Genomic DNA, 17811 nt, shown 5'->3' with positions numbered 1-17811 from the left:
TTAACAATTTGGACAAAGCAAACTTGTAGGAAGGGTATAGGAAGAGGGCTGGAGGGTTGACGCCAAAAGTGAAGAAACTTGTAGGAAGGATACTCCATAATGGTCTGCTTTTCTCCTTTGGGATGATTCAATTTTCCAGATTGAAAACGAAGCCACAAGGCAATTATTGCTACGAATGCCATTCAATTTTCCACAACAAATTTATCCCATCTATACAAATATATATAAGTTACTTTTTAATTCAATTTTTTTTTTTGTGTCGTGCTTTGTTTTATGTTTCACTTTCATGTTATAATTGAATTCAATTTGTTATATATAATTTTCAATTCCTTAGTAATTTATTTTACGTAAATATTAATACGTTTATACATTCGGTTATATCATATAATTTTATTTTTTCTTATATTTATGTCATGTAATTACATTCCTAATATAAGATAAATAAAAAGACAAACCCGCAGAGCGGGGTTATATCCTTAATTAGTATAGTAATAATTCTGTGGTTACCATAATTAGAGAGTTTGAATCCTAATTAATTGCTATCCCTGTCGGGTTGTAAATTGACTCACAGCATGGACGGCACAATAGGAAATAAGTACAAATAATTTTCATTTTTTCACACAACAGCATTCGAATTTAGTAATTAAATATAGTACCTCAACCTTATAACCAAACATTTCATACTAAATTAAATCAATTTATTTTCTAGGAACACATAGACAAATTCAAAAATCAAAGCGTGACCATTCACTCTTAATTCACAAACCCGATTCTTCTAGCTCATTTTTGAAGTGTGATAAATCAAACAATTTTAATAACTGATTAAATATGACTTAAAAAACGGTTTTTCATATAAAAACTAAAAGTTTCACTTTTTCCGCTTTCTAACAATGAAAAAGGAATTTTAAAAAGGTAAATTGACAAAATCAATTAATTATACTATCCCTCAAATTCATTCATCCCATTCCGACTCATGTTTAGTTCTTCTAAGTTATTCAAAACATCTAATAATTCTGTGAAAAATCCACAAATAAGATTTAAAATTAAATCTCACAGAATAAATACAATAATTCAACAAAAAATTTGTTTTGTTTAAAAGAATAATAAATTTTTTACTTTATAAATTATTTGTATATATTAATATAATTTTTATATAATTGTAAAAGAGATAATAAATTAATTTTAATGTATAAAAATTATAAATTATTCAAGAGATATATAAATTTTATATATTTTTTTAAATTAAAATGTTTTTCTCCATATAATCATAGACTTTATATTGTATTATAAAATATGATCACAAATTTAATTTCTATTTTAATATAATAATAGAGTTTAATTAAGAAAAAATTAAACCCGAGCGTACTGGGAGAGATAATTGTAGTGGTTGTGAAAAGGCCAGTGGGTCTTAGCACCAAAATTTCAATTCAAACATCCAAAATAAGTGTACAGCTATATGTATATCAACCATAAACATTAAATATTCCCTTACTTCTTTTTAGACATATCTCTTGACTTGGTTGGGATCTTCAATTTGGTGATTCAATTAATTATAGATGCGTTTTTTTTTTTGAAAATATAATCGGCTAGATTTAAAAATAAATAAAGAAGTCAAATACAAAACCTAATAATAATGGTTCAGGCCTATAACACTCTAGACTTCCTATCCCATAATTGGCCTATTTCTTTTGGGTCAGGCCTATGGAACATTAGACTAGCTTACATCTTTAGCCATTAGCTTCAAAAATAATTAAAATAACTCTAATAAAACCTGCCTATTAATTGAAAAACAAATAAAAGGAAATTTGTTTAAATTAAACTAGCCGATTCTCAAGACACAGCTGTACTCCATTTCCTTCTCGTCCTTTCACATCACCGTCTTCTCTATGCTTGTCGATAGCTGATCCATATACCATTTTCAGCTATCTGTTTCATTTCATTAACCCTAAACAAATCTCAATCTGGGTTGTTCTTCCATCTTTCCTCCGGTTGCGAATGGTGTTGAGTCAGATCCGGCCATCTTTGGTATGTTTCCTCATTCTTTCTCAAAGCCTCCTTTGCCAAGTTGTGAGCATATGCATTCTCTGTTCTTTTAATAAACTGGAATTTTATTTCTTGAAACCTGTTCATACTGCTATGGATGTCTCTGATTATTGCACCGATGATTGATTTATCCGAGTTCTTTGACTAGCATTTTTTGATAACGGTTCGAGAGTCTCCCATAACCGTTACTAAGGGAAGTTTTAGCGAGATCCCTAACTGAACAGCCTGTAAGCCTGCGTACGCCTCTGCAACAAACAGAGATGTAACGTTCCCGTTGATCATTGTCTTTAATACAAGGAGTTCCCCCGTCTGACTCCGAACCACTAATCCCGATGCTGATATATGGTTTCTGTTATCGAGTGCAGCGTCAAACTGAATCGTTGCCCTGGTGTTTACATCTATAGTGTTGCTTCTACACCCCATTGGAGAGATAAGTTTCTTTTCTTCTAGTCATTCAATCTCAGCCATATATCTTCGAATATTCTGTGAAATCTCATCTCCTGACTCTAACTTCCTTTCGTGTACGAGCTTATTTCGTGAACTCCATATAATCCACAAGCCATAGTAGAGCAAGTGATACTGTTGACTAGCAGTATTCTGAAAGATCCAGGTGATCTATTCCCCGATATTTTGAACTGTTATGTCTACCCATGAGACCTCTAACTTCCTCCAAATCTCTACTGTTACAGGGCAATTCAGAAAGACATGCTCACTGTCTTCTTCTCTATTCCCGCATCGAGGGCATAAAGCACTATTGATCACTCGCTTATGTTTAAGATTTGCAAAATTCGGGATATAGTTTCATGTAATTCTCCAAATTGTAATCAGTATTTTTTAGGGTAGTCCTAGATTCCAAAGTTTTTGTAGAAATTCTTTGAGTCGGCCTGTAAATAATAATAACTAGGATCAAAGCTAGCTTCTTGTAATAGTTTGTAGGCGCTTCTGGCAGTGAATTCTCCGGTCGATTCTCCCTTCCACACTTGAAGGTCGTTATGAGGCATTTTCGCAAGAGGAATCTTATGATTTGTTGAGCAATTTCAGCTGGGAAGGTACTACTGATAATATCTGTCTTCCATGTTCTGGTATTTGGATCAATTAATTCTGAAACTAACTTAGGCTCTTCGCTTCTGTTTCTACTGTTCCACTCTTCATGTTCCTTGCCTGGTATCTAGCGGTCCTCCCAGATCGAGATCCCGTTGCCCTTTCCAACCCTCCAACACAGTCCATTATTCAGCAATCCCTTAGCAGCCGACACACTCTTCCAGGTAAGAGAAGGTATATTCCCTAACTGAGCGTTGTTAAAGTCTGTATTTGGATAGTATTTAGCCTTGAGCACTCTAGCCACTAATGAATTCGGGTAATTAATAAGGCACCACCTCTGTTTGGCTAATAATGCGATATTGAACTGACTCATGTTTCGAAAACCAAGACCCTCATTTTCTTTTAAAATGCAAAGATTTTTCCATGCACTCTAATGTATTCCTCGTTTTCCACGCCCCTTTTGCCACCAAAATTGAGCTATAATGCTCTCCATTTCTGAACATAAAGACTTAGGTAATAAGAAACACGACATAAAGTAAGTTGGTATAGATTGAAGGACCGATTTGATAAACACTTCTTTCCCACCTTGAGACAAAAACTAGTTATTCCAATTGTCAATACATTTCTTAAATCTATCTTTTAGGCTCTGAAAAGTTTCTTTTTTCCTTATGCCAACCGTGTTGGGTGACCCCAAATACTCCGGATTTTCTGAACTACTCACCCCCAAAATGTTTACCACCTCTCGTCTATCTTCATCATTTGTATCACTACTAAAAGAGACAGTGGACTTATTAAAGTTAACACATTGGCCCGAGCAGCTCCTATATTCCCCTAAAATTTCCTTTAAAAAATTAGCTTCCCTACTTGTAGCTTGACCAAATAAGATACAATCATCAGCAAATAGAAAATGTGATACCTTTGGTCCGTTCCTACTAGCTTTGGCACCTTTCATTAGTACTTCCCTGCATGCTAATCTCATTAAACATGACAGGCCCTCCCCACAAATGAGAAAAAAAATGGTCTAAGTGGATCTCCCTGACGAAGTCACCTTGATGGTTGAAAGCTTTCTCCTATGCATCTGTTTACAACTAAGTAGGAGACCGTTGTCAAACATTTCATCAAAATTCCGATCACTCTCTTATGAAACCCCATTCGTGCCATCATTTCTTTTATAAAATTCACTCAACCCCCGTCGTATGCTTTACTCATGTCCAACTTGACTACCATAAGACCTTTATTTCCCACTTCTCTTTTGTTTAAGAGTATGAAGAATTTCATATGCAAGTAGAATATTTTCTGAGATCAATCTGCCTCGTACAAACGCACTTTGAGCCCCATCAATGTATTTTTGATAGCTCCTCTGAGCTTATTTGCAATTGTTTTTGCTTTAATTTTATAAAGCACATTGCACAGACTAATAGGACTGAAATTCATCATAGTAGTAGGATTATCATTTTTAGGGATAAAGATTATTTGGGTCACATTAATTTGTTGAAAATCCATACCTTCATTCAGAATTTGTAAATAGAATTTGGTGACGTCCTCCCTAATGATGTGCCAGCAATTTTGGTAAAATAGTGCCGGGAAGCCATCTTCACTTGGTGTTTTGGTAGTACCCATTGCAAAAAATGCCTCTCTAAGCTCCTCTGCCATGTAAGGCCTCAAAAGATCATGGTTTTCCTCCTCAGGTAGGCATTTCTCAATACCCGGTAACAAATGGTTAAAATTTCCTCGTCCGTCTGTTGAAAATAAATTTTGAAAATAAGATCGCGCAATTCCCTCCATTTCCTTAATAATCTCTGTTGTTCCACCTTCTTCATCGTTCAGTTTGTGTATGACATTTTTTCTTTCACGCTGCTTCACTTGGATGTGAAAAAATGCAATATTCTTATCCCCAAATTTCAACCAATTTATCCGAGCACACTGTTCCCAGTAACGTTCGTCCTTCTCAATTTCAAAGTTCAATTGAATTTCACAATCAATCAATTCAATTCTGTCATGTTAATATCATCTCTGTCATCCCCTTCAAGTTCTGATAGCCTACCTGTGAGCATATCCTTTCTCCTCCTTCTATCAAATCGAAATTGACTTGCCCATCATCTCATTCCTTCTTTTAAGATATCTAGCTTTTGCAATATGCTTCCAGATGATGACTCCCATAAATTTTTGACTTCTTCATTAAAAGACTTCCATTATCCACCATGCTTCAAACTTGAAAGCTTTAGTATTCACCCCCTTTTCGACCCGCCTAGTAGTAATTAAGAGAGGACAATGATCCGAAAAAGAGTGAGGCATATGTTGAATAGTGACCTCTGTAAACAAACTCATCCATGCATCATTAGCAACTTTGCGATCAAGTCATTCTCGAATATTTGTTTCGGGCAGATTTCCTCTCTCCCATGTAAACCAATTCCCATAAAAGCCAATATCTAAAAGCTCACAATCCGCTAAAACATTATGAAAATTCTCCATTTTTCGTTCATCACGAAGTAGCCCTCCCCTTTTTTTAATGGCCGTACATTATCTCATTGAAGTATCCGCAAACAAACCAATGCCTCCCATCATCCGTGGCTTGAGCATAGGGAGATCCATAGAATCTAGTGAGTCTCTATTTTCCCTTTACCTCCTTATCCCCAACCACCACATTAATGTGTCTATTAAAAAAACTCCTAAGCTCAATACAAATATCATTCCTCCATGCTAAACATAGACCTTCTCTAGTATTAATTGGATCAACTTCAAATCCATTCATAAAACCAAATGTATGACGAATTTTTCCATCTTATTTTTACGCACCTTAGTTTCTATAAAGAAAACCACTTGGGGATTATGTGTCTTCAGCAGATGCCGAAGTCTGCGAATTGCCCGTGGACTCCCCAATCCACGGACATTTCAATTCAAGATTTTTATTGCGCCCATGCCTTTTGGCAGCCGCTGATAAGAAATAATTACCTTCCAAGACTCGTCTATTTCTGTTCATTGAATTATTGATCTCATCCTCATTCTCCCCTCTAACTCTCTTTTTCCCTTCCTCCCCAATTAAAATTCCATCTTCCTGATCTTGCTCCATATCAGCAGGAGCTGGATTAATCACTGATTTAACTCCCTCTTGCCCCACATAGGCCGGTCTTCATTCCAGGCTTAGTCCCAGTATTGGGTCAATAGGTCGCAAAAATCCTTGCGTGTGTTCTGCAGCCCATTTGTCTTTCCTTTAAGTGCGTCTGTCTGCAATATTAACTCCAAAATTATCATCATTGTCTTCTTACATTCATATGCTTTTCATTGCTAAAGCCCTTCTAGATTGAGCTTTCAGCAATAAGTTCCACCCCATATTAGAAACTTCCATACCTACTTCTATTTTTGTTTCACAAAAAGCATCACTATGACCCAATCGACAACAAAAAAAGCAAAAAAGGGATGGTTTTTCGTACTTAAAACTCACATATGTGTAGTTAGCCCCAAACTGAATCTGGTACTTCCTCTTTAGAGGCCGCCTAACAGCAATCTGTACTCTAATTCTCATGTAATTTCTTTTTTCCTTTCCCAGATCCGATCCATCATACTCCTATAAAATCTCCTATAAAATTTCCCAAATGTCTAGCCAAGTTCTCCGAAGAAAGACCAACTGGAGTGTCATGGATCTTAATCCAGAAAGGTGACCTGATTAAAGGAACTCTTAATGGATCCTCCCCCAATTGTAATTTGTATAGCAGCAGTAAGTGATTATTAAATTTCCATGGTGATCCATTTAATACTCTTTCCAAATCCTTAACATGAAAAAATTGGAACAAGAATCTTCTATCTCCCAGATCTCAAATCTGAGCACCCCGAATCGGATGCCATAAATGTCATAGTACTTTTCATTGCAGGATAATGAACAACACTTGTTAAAAACAACCCACTAACCTGAAAAACCCCTCTTCTCCCTGCGTGCGCTGCTCTGTTTGTACTTGAAGGACTGCTTCTTCTTCTTCATCTAGTGTTAATCTAGCTAATTCCGTCTCCATGTTTAGTTTCATCATTTAATTAAAAAAATTATAATTTAATTATTAGTGTTTTTCAAAGCGTCTTTTTTTCTTGTCATCGGACTATTATGTGATGTTTATTTTGGTTTACATAATAATAATTTATTCTTTTTTTATATTTTCTATCAGTTTGACATTGATTATATAAAAAATTATAAAAGAAAACTATTTTTTTTAAAAATTAAATAAAAATAGATAGAAATTTCAAAAAAATAAATATATTAGGAAATTTTTTTTTTAAACTATCTCAATTTTCTTTCTGTAGCACTCGTATAGAAGTATTCGATACATATTCTTTAAAAAAATAGGAAAACAATAAAAATATTAAACAAAATAATTAATAATCGATTTTTTACCACTTCTATATCTTAAAATATTTTTCCTTATAAGAAATTTTAAAAAAAATGTTTAGAATATATTTTGTTTTTACAATTTGAGTTTTGAAAATAATTAAAGTAAATTTAGTTTTTGAATTGAGTTTGAAAAAAATTTTGTAGTATATTTATTTTTTTAAATTGACATTAAAGTCAATTTCACAAGCCTTTGTAATACCAATTTTGGATTGGGGTATTCAAACGGTTAATCGATCAGTTAACTGAACCGAATTAATATTAATCAAATTTGATTTTTCATTATAATAAGTGGTCGACTTTTTTAAGAGAAGTATTTGAAATATTGGGCGTCCGGTAGTAAATGGAACCCTCCAACAATCAAAGTATTGTCCTTCGATGGGGGTTTGTAACCTCCCAAATCCGGCCTATGGTCGAATTTAGAATGTTACATTGACCAATGAAATGGTCTAGTAAAACCCATTTAGTTTCATATTTTTCAATTTGATTGATTTAAAAAAAAAACTTAGGATAGATGTCAAAAACGTCTAATTATTAAATCAATTAACTTAAGAGTTCAGTCTATTATGAATTGTGTCGTTTGAAAATAAAAAAGAAAACTTATATTTTTTTTATAATGGGAGGGATTTGTTAATCGTCGGACAAATAATATTTCAAAATTTTCTCTTAAAAGAGTGTACCCTCAACAATGTTGACTGAGAAATAATTTGAAGAAACTTGTAAGAAGGGTATAGCAAGAAACTTGTAGGAAGGGTATAGGAAGAGGGCTGGAGGGTTGACGCCAAAAGTGAAGAAACTTGTAGGAAGGATACTCCATAATGGTCTGCTTTTCTCCTCTGGGATGACTTAATTTTCCAGATTGAATTTTCCACAACAAATTTATCCCATATATAGAAATATATGTAGAAAAGAGAAACCCGCAAATTGGGGTTATATACCTAGTATAGTAATAATAATTCTGTGGTTACCCTAATTAGTGAGAAAAAATCAATGCAATGGCGCCCAACTTTTGGAGTAAGACAGGATTTCAAGTTGTGTATAAAGTCCAAGGCTTTGGTTGATTCAAATGCACAAAGGTATCAAGTGTGTGGTTTGTTGATTTAGAGAAGATGGAGGCTAAATCGTTTTCGGTACTAGTCACTACACTTGTGTTCATCATACGAGGGTGGCGACAGACTGAGGGGTGCTTGGAGCAGGAGAGAACTGCTCTCGTCCAACTCAAATCTTTCCTCAATTACCCTTTATATTTGAATGACTGGGTAGATGTGAAGGGTTCGAATTGTTGTCAGTGGGAAGGAGTTGAGTGCAACATCATTAGTGGACGAGTAATAAGTCTCAATCTCAATTACGCACGTGGAAGTACTTCTTATGGGTATCTCAATGTCTCTTTATTTCTTCCATTTGAAGAATTGAAGAGTCTTTATTTGTGTGGCAATAAAATTGCAGGTTTTGTGGATAATAAAGGTTCGTTGTTTTTCATCTCTATGCTCACCGATTAATCCTTGAAATTTAAATTAATGTTTTTATATTTATTTCGTTTATTTTATTATTGTAAATTAAGACAATCATGACCAGTAACTTTCTCTTATATGTAGTGTCTTTATTATCTGCTTTCAACAACTTGGAAGAACTTCGCTTATGCAGCAATTACTTCAATGACAGTATCTTATCAAGTAAGCTTCTTTCAAAATAAATTAAAATGTATAGGATCCCATCTTACAAGTGATTACTAAATTCTCTACTAACTTATTTCATCCTACTGTTATTAAACTTCTTTTAATTAATTTTAATTAACTGTGAATAAACCTTGATAAAATATATCTCATTGCTCTTGGATAGAATTGAAGAGTTTGACAAACTTGAAGATATTAGATTTAAATTGGAATAGAATCATAAGCCTCTGCCACTTTGAAGGTATATCTGAATTTGATATTCTATATATAATCAACAAAATCTTCAAGTGTTGATCTATAAAAGTATATTTATAAACAAGTTAAAAATGAAAGCTTGACTAATAATTATTCTTTCATATTATACAAACAAATTTGTATGACATAAATCTTTTACAGGTGAGAAAGTGCAACCAATGATGAATTTGGAAGTGCTTTATTTGTATGATAATCTCTTGAACAACAATGATCTGACATATCTGAAGGGATTATCAAGTTTAAAATCCTTGGATATAAGAAGAAACCAATTGGAAGGTTCAATAGAAATTAGAGGTATGTAAAATTTCATAAAATAAAAATAATAAGCTATATGTAAATTACAATTTCATCAACTTTTTTAACTGTTAAAAAAATTATATTCAAATATATTCCTTCTTATGGGATTTAATTTTTTAGGTAGTAAAATAAAGGTATAATAATTTTTTGACCCTCCAATTTTACAAAAAAAATAAAAAAGTTACTTTAGCCCTCAATTTGATTTTTCATCTCTTTTAATCCTCAAATTTACATTTTTTTTTGTCAAATCACTTCAAAATGGATGGAAAAGTTAACATTTGTTATCTTTGCTAATCTGGCATACATGTGGATTGCTATGTAGATGACATATCAGCATTTAACTAATTTTTAAAAATTTAAGTATTTTTTAATTTTTTTCAAAAGTTTAATAATTTTAATGGTTATTTATTTTTTAAAATAGTTCTTATTTTTATTTTTAAATTAAAAAAATAATTAAATATTAACGTGCCATCCACTTCACATGTATTCAATATTAGCAAAGTTAAAAAAATTAATTTTTTCCATTTATTTTGAGGTAATTTGACAAGAAACACAAATTTAAGGACTAAAAAACCAAAAAATTAAATGGAGGTCTAAAATAAATTTTTTTATAAAGTTAAAAGGTCAAATAAGTTATTATGCCTAAAATAAAATGTATTTGATGACTTTCCTTTATTGAGGAAAGTAGTTGAATTTCATGAACCAAAATTATTGAATTTTTGTCATATGATTTTGTTTGACTGATAAAAAAGATATTTGATTGATTTGAATAGTATTGAATAATCTAACAAAGTTAAAGGAGTTGGATTTGAGTCACAATAAAATTTAAAGCCTCCTATCTCTCCATAATAATATGTTGTCTCACATTTTAACGCAACTAATTCTATTTTTAAATGAAAAAATAAATAAATTTTAGTTAAGATATTATTTCAATAAAATGCTTAAATTTTATGTACAATATATTAATCATTTTTTATTAAATAAAAATGATTTTTAATAAATGGAGTTGCATTAGTAAATTTTATTAAAGATACAATTTGAATCTCGATAATTAATATTTTTATTAATATATTATAGTTTTTAATTTAATTTTTTTAAAAATTAAATATAATTTAAATATAAGTGTATAACAATAACTTATCTATAACATCCAATATTTTGACAGAAAAATAGATTAATTATATAAAAGTTGAATATAACTTAATTTTTCTGATCATTACTTTATTGGACTGACAAAAAATATATTGTATCGATTTGGATGGTATTCAATAATCTGACAAAGCTAAAGGAGTTGGATTTGAGTTACAATAAAATTGAGGGCCTCCAATCTACCCATGGTACGTGTTGATATGTTTTACTTTGTCATATTATTACATATACATACCAATATCTCATTTAATATTTCATTAGAGATAAATTTGCTTATCTAAATGCTTTGTAGATGGTGAGAGGCCACTTAACTTGACCAATTTAGAAGAGCTTAATTTGAATTCCAACTCCTTCACAAACAGTTTATTAGCACAGCTTAGTGGGTTTTCCAATCTAAAGTCATTGAGGATAAGGAATAACCAGCTTAAAGGATCAATAAATATTAAAGGTGAAATTACTTAATATATTCAATCTTCCTTTAAACGAAACAGAATAATTTTTGAGTTATTGCATTTGTTCTGTGTAAATTTAATTTTAAATTTTATTTGTTGATCTTCACAGAATTATTAGATTCTTTGAGCAACTTAGAGAAGCTAGACATAAGCAAGAATGAGGTGAAGGAATTTGTGCCCATAAAGAATAAAGGTATATGTATCAACTAAGGAAAGTCTTACTAATTACTTGCCATTAGATATCTAGTGAACTGATGCCAACCACTAATTTGGCTATCAGAAAATAGAAGTTTGGGAAAGCTAAAGATTGCTACATTAGACTATGTGTTCACAGTTGGAACTACTTCTCTAATACCGCTTCTGGAGACATTCTCATCTATTAAGACCTTATCTTTGAGAGACAATTACTTCAATGACACATTTTCTACTCAAGGTATAATATTTATGTATGTGAATATATAATTTTATAATTTGATTCCATTTAAAAATATTATTTACCTAAAATCAATCATTTAAATAACTCTTATACATTTGTAAAGATCAATTGCATGTGTCGAGCAAAATAGAGGGATTAGTGCTAGATCGATCATCTCTCAACAACAACATTTTTCAAAGCATTGGTGTATTGGATTCTCTTAAATTTTTGTCTTTGAGAGGTTGTGGGCTATCCGGGACATTACCTGCGCAAGGTAAATTAATAATTATGACATAATAATTTAGAAAACCTCTTGATTAACTATTTTTTTATCCTCTTAGAATATTGAAGTAACTTGCACAAATTTATTTTACAGGGTGGTGTGATTTACAAAAGCTTGAGCTGTTGGATCTTAGTGAAAATGCTCTTGAGGGAACACTCCCTTCATGTTTGGCTAACTTGTCATCTCTTCATTATTTGGATATTTCCGATAATTAATTGACCGGGAAAGGTGCCTCCACTGCTTTAGCCAATCTCACTTTGCTTAGATCCATTTTTCTTTCACGAAACCTATTCGAAGTTCCATCCATTTTCATATCATTTGCCAACCACTCACACCTCAAAGTCCTCTTCGGCAGTCAAAACAAGTTAGTCAAAGAGCCTACCATTCAAACATGGGTCCCAAAGTTCCAACTAAATGCCTTCCATTTGTCGAATTGCAAAACAAAGGAACTCCACATTGAAATTCCAAAATTCCTCTATTACCAAAATGACTTGAGTGTGGTTGATCTTTCATATAATAATTTTGGAGGGAAGATTCATTTTTGGTTGTTGGAGAACAATACAAGAATGGATGAATTTTTAATAAAGGGTAACTCTTTTATGGGCCATCTCAATCTTCCATTTCATCCGAGTCCAAACACGTCAGTTGTTGACATATCTGACAACAAAATACAAGGTCCAATTCCAGCAAACATTTGTTCAATCTTTCCACAACTATTTGGGTTAAACCTATCAGGAAATTTCCTTCAAGGTAATATTCCTCCTTGTTTGGGTAATTTGAATACTAGAGAATTATTATTAGATCTATCACATAATCAGCTATCAGGAGGAATACCAGAAATGTTAGCTCAAAGTGACTCGTTGAGGTTTCTTAGGCTATCAAATAATCATCTAAGTGGAAAGATAACCCCAACTATCTTTCGCTCATCTTTATTAGAATTGTTGTATTTAGATGGCAATAACTTTGATGGAAATATACCTAGCATTGATATCTCAACTATCCCTTGGTACTCTCTTAAAGATGTGGATTTAAGTAACAACAATTTGTCTGGAGAACTCCCAAAATGGGTATGGAATGTGTCAAATTTAAAAGCATTGGCAGTATCCAACAATCAGCTCAAAGGTCTCATTCCAATGGAATTGTGCTATTTGGATTCTCTCAATATTTTGGACCTCTCAAAAAATAATTTTTCTGGCCCTATACCATCTTACTTCAATGCACAATCTATCAAACATCTCCATTTGAGAAAAAATAGATTAAGTGGAACCTTGACAAATGCATTCTTTAATAGCTCTTCCTTGGTGACTTTAGATCTTAGTGAAAACCAGTTGACTGGGGAAATTCCATACTGGATTGGAACTCTTTCGGCTTTAAGTGTCCTCCTTCTAAAAGCCAATTATTTTATTGGAGAAATTCCCATTGAGATATGTAAACTGTATTCGTTAAGCATCATTGATATTTCTCAAAACAAGCTTTCTGGTTTGATACCTTCTTGTTTAAGTCATTTAACTCTTGAGCCAAATGATGAAAAATCTTCAACAAAGACCTATAAGGAGGAATTTTTAGGAACTATAAAAGGAGCTAATTACTTTGGAATATCCGAAATTGAGTGGTCCACATTAAAAAGAGCTGAATTCGATGAATATCTCTTTATTGAGAACCAGATGCAAGAAAAGGTAGTCTATACAACAAAGAGAGCATCTTACACATACAAAGGGAACATTCTTAAGTACATGTCTGGAATTGATTTATCATGTAATAGATTAACAGGTGAAATCCCCACAGATATTGGAAATTTGAGTGAAATTCTATCACTAAACTTGTCACACAATAATTTGACTGGACATATACCGTCAACATTCTCAAAGCTCAAGCAAATTGAGAGTCTAGACCTTTCTTACAACAACCTAATCGGAAGAATCCCTACTCAATTGACGGAGTTGTATACCTTAGCAGTCTTCAATGTGTCATATAACAACTTGTCAGGGAGTATTCCATCTTCGAAAGCTCAATTTGGAACCTTTGATGAAAGCAGTTATGTGGAGAATCCTTTTCTCTGTGGGCCTCCCCTGAATAAAAATTGCAGCGACCTTGATTCACCCTCGACAGCAGCACCAAATACCTCAAACAATGAAGAAGAATGTGGTTTGATGGACAAGTATGTTTTTTGGGTGACCTTTTTTGTTTCTTATGTAATTGTGTTACTGGTTATTGTTCTCATCCTGTATATAAATCCTTATTGGCGACAAGCATGGTTTTCTTTTGTTGAACACTGCATCAAGACCTGCCAGTATTTTATTGAGGACAATCTTCTGCGATTTCCCATCTTCAAAAGAAGTGGGTAGCCTTGTGCTTTGGTGGTTTACATTTGTATGTAATTGTCTTTCAAAGTTTGTTTGGGTTATTTGCTTTAAAGTTTTTAAAGGTAGAATGTAATATCTTTGTTATGTAATAATTGATAGTGTATTATGAGAAAACTATATATAATGTTATGCATTACCAATTAAAACATTTTATAATGCTTTACAATTTTCAGCGTTCTGGTAAACATATTGTAGCATATATATTAATATATATATATAATTTATATCTATCTATATTTTTGTAGTCAAACAAGCCATTGATGTTGTGGTAAAAATTTCATATTGTTTCAAACATTAGTATAAAGAAAGAGAGAAAAGATTATATGAAATTGTAGTTCCACATCCTTATTCCTTTAAAATAAGAGAATAATAAATTAAATTTTTCCTCCTGATTTTTTGCACTTTAGTTCGATTTGAATTTTTTTTCAAGAGGAAAAAACTGAAAATCAAGAGGAAAAATCTGATTTATCTCATATTGGAAAGGGATAAGGATGACGTGAAATTACAATTTCATACAATCCCTTCCCAAAGAATAATCTTTTTCCACTAAATCATAAGCTCAAACATATATATATAAGTCCAAACTTCATATTAACTACTAAGTATGAATGACAAAAACAGTCTTTAAATTTTGAAATGATATAAATATTTTTTAAATTAATAAAGTTAGCATAAATAAATATGTAGTTCCCTTATTTTATTTAAACTCAAATTAATAAATATTTAAAAAGTGAGATCAAATGATATTTATCTAATTTGAAATTAATAAATTTGAATAATAATAAAATTGAAAGCCTCCAATCTCCCCTATGTGTTGATATGTTTTATTTTATCATATTCTTACATATACATACCAACATCTCATTTAATATTCCATTAGTGATAAATCCGCTTATCTAAATGCTTTGTACATGGTGAGAGGCCACTTAATTTGACCAATTTAGAAGAGCTTAATTTGGATTCCAACTCCTTCACAACTACTTACTGACACAGCTTAGTAGGTTTTTCAATCTAAAGTCATTGAGGATAAGGAATAACCAACTTAAAGGATCAATAAATATCAAAGGTGAAATTACTTAAAATATTTAATCTTCCTTTAGATGAAACAAATTAATTGTTGAGTTATTGCATTTATTCTCTGTGATTTAATTTTAAATTTTATTTGTCGATCTTCATAGAATTATTAGAAGCTTTGAGCAACATAGAGGAGCTAACATGATCTGAAATGAGGTGAAGGAATCTGTGCCCATAAAGAATAAAGGTATATGTATCAATTAGGAAAGTCTTCCTAATTGCTTGCCATTAGATATCTAGTGAATGATGCCAACCACTAATTTGACTCTCAGAAAATGGAAGTTTGGGAAAGCTAAAGGTTGCTATATTAGAATATGTGTTCACCAATGAAACTACTTCTCTAATACAAATTTTGTAGACATTCTTATCTGTTAAAACCTTATATTTGAGAGGCAATTACTTCAACGACACCTTTTCTACTCAAGGTATAATATGTATGTGTGTGAATATATAGTTTTATAATTTGGTTCCATTTAAAAATATTATTATAACACCCTAAAATTTGAGGTTAGAAATTTTGAGATATGTGTTTAGGGTCAGTGAGTAGTTTGAATTTATATGAGGGCTAAATTAGGAGATTATTATTATAATTGGAATTAGTCTCAAATGGTGTAGAAAAATGGAAAGCTCAAGCCAAGTCCGGCGAAGTTCAAGACAATGCATGAGATAGAAGCTTGAAGAAGCTTTATTTGACTTAGAAATAATGTACAAGCCCAATCTGAACTAGCCCAAACCCAAGACCCAAAACAGACCCAAAGCACAATCTGAACCAGCCCAAACCCAAGACCCAAAACAGACCTAACCCCTAACCCTAGCCGCCGCACCCATCACCTACCCTCTGCCACCGCCACCAACTCCCTGCCACCGCCGCAACCACCACTAACCACTCCCATCAAAACACCTGCAAAACACGCAAAGAACAGCAACCAAAATGAAAAGAAAAGGCATGTAATGTTGGCTATAAAAGCCATGTTTATTGACTGTAAAAAGGGGTTCGGCCCTTGTTTTTCCGGAGAGAAAAGAAATAAAAAGGTTGAACACTAATCTTTGACCGGTTTTCTTTTTTTTTCCTATCTACTGTTGCCATTTTTTACGATTCTATTTTTTTCATTTTTTTTTACACAAAAATATAAAGAAAAGATTAAGAAAGAAGCTTATTACCCTTTTCTTTACGTCGCCGGAGTGCTCAGGAGGCCGAGGAGAATCATCGGAGAGAAAAAGGGAGACTTTTGGTCTCCCCGCCGCCGTACACGGTGGCGCCGGCGCCGGAGGGCGGCGGCCGGTGCGGTGGCCCTCGGCCGGACCCTTGGCCGGCGCTCAGAGAGAAAAGGGGAGGGTTGAGAGGTTTTGGGTTTTTTTTTTGAAAAAAAGAAAGAGGAAATGAAATTTTTTGGGAAAATTTTGAATATATAGGCGTGTGAAACGACGCCGTTTTGGCCCAGCTCCATAACGCCCAAAACGGCGTCGTTTTGCTTTGGATCGGGCCGACCCGACCCGCTCCTGGGGGATCCGCGTGTTTTCGACGGAAGGGCTAATTGCACCTTTAGCCCTTCCGCTTTTTAATGGTTTTATAATAAAGTCTTTTATTTTTTTTAATTTGGCCCCGCGTTTTTTATCTTTGTTTCGAGTTGGTCCACTGCTGCGCTGTGTTTTGGGGGCTTTGGGTTATTTACTATTTTGATCCCCCTCTTTCGGCGCGTCACAATTTAATCCTCTTTACTCTTTTTTTTATTTCGATTTTGCCCAATACTTTTGTTTTTTATTGCTATTTAGTCCATCTGTTTTATTTTTGTATCTTATTTTTTTACTCATCTATTCATTATTATATTTCTATATTATATTATTATTTTTGTATTATTATTATTATCATTATTATAGTTGCTCTTATATATACACGTATATTTCTTTTATATATAAATATATTTTTCTATATATTTACATGCATACTTTTTGTACTATATATATACATATACACTTATTTTTATACTTTATTTGTGCATGCATATATGTTCATAATAATCGTACATATTTCTAATCTTCGTAAATAGTACATATTTTTACATATATATATTTGTATTACTTCTATTTTCATAATTTTTATGTATATCTATACACATATATATTTTTATGAATATATACACATACTTATGTGTCCCCTTTTTTATATATATGTAAATCTCCATATATTTTACATATGCATATAAATTCATATTTTTATATATTTTATAATACATACACGTACGTATACTTTCATATTTTATAATTCTCGCATACATACATACCTATATCTATAAATATTATAATGTTATTCATTAATCATTGTTTCATTTGATGGTAATTTATTCATTTATTTACATGCTCTTTATTATTTTACATAAGTGCTTTATTTAT

General features: G+C 32.3%; 2 protein-coding genes across 2 annotated transcripts; both read left to right on the top strand.

The window, feature by feature from the left end:
• The first annotated feature begins 2996 nt into the window (after positions 1–2996).
• LOC107959570 (receptor-like protein 14) lies at positions 2997–12233 on the top strand. The gene is made up of 9 exons (XM_016895644.2): positions 2997–3092; positions 3216–3308; positions 9055–9132; positions 9299–9373; positions 9529–9681; positions 11395–11478; positions 11566–11718; positions 11825–11974; positions 12077–12233. The coding sequence occupies exons 5-9, from the start codon at positions 9546–9548 to the stop codon at positions 12196–12198; spliced, it is 645 nt and encodes a 214-aa protein (XP_016751133.1). The 5' UTR covers positions 2997–3092; positions 3216–3308; positions 9055–9132; positions 9299–9373; positions 9529–9545; the 3' UTR covers positions 12199–12233.
• Positions 12234–12549: 316 nt separating this feature from the next.
• Positions 12550–14328, top strand: LOC107960903 (receptor-like protein 13). Its single transcript, XM_016897155.2, has one exon. It carries the CDS (start codon positions 12550–12552, stop codon positions 14326–14328), a length of 1779 nt encoding a protein of 592 aa, XP_016752644.2.
• The last annotated feature ends 3483 nt before the right edge of the window (positions 14329–17811 follow it).

The sequence above is a fragment of the Gossypium hirsutum genome, chromosome A05, assembly GCF_007990345.1.
Source record: "Gossypium hirsutum isolate 1008001.06 chromosome A05, Gossypium_hirsutum_v2.1, whole genome shotgun sequence".
Lineage (NCBI taxonomy): Eukaryota > Viridiplantae > Streptophyta > Magnoliopsida > Malvales > Malvaceae > Gossypium > Gossypium hirsutum.
Note: the sequence above shows the minus strand (reverse complement) of the source record. Positions and strands in the feature narration are given on the sequence as shown.

What these genes read in the sequence shown, in the direction of transcription:
- LOC107959570 (XM_016895644.2), top strand. Translation starts at nt 9,546, where the DNA reads ATGATGAATTTGGAAGTGCTTTATTTGTATGATAATCTCTTGAACAAC. An exon ending in TGTGCCCATAAAGAATAAAG is followed by an intron (nt 11,479 to 11,565) that starts GTATATGTATCA and finishes TTTGGCTATCAG; the next exon opens with AAAATAGAAGTTTGGGAAAG. An exon ending in CGGGACATTACCTGCGCAAG is followed by an intron (nt 11,975 to 12,076) that starts GTAAATTAATAA and finishes TTTATTTTACAG; the next exon opens with GGTGGTGTGATTTACAAAAG.
- LOC107960903 (XM_016897155.2), top strand. Translation starts at nt 12,550, where the DNA reads ATGGATGAATTTTTAATAAAGGGTAACTCTTTTATGGGCCATCTCAAT.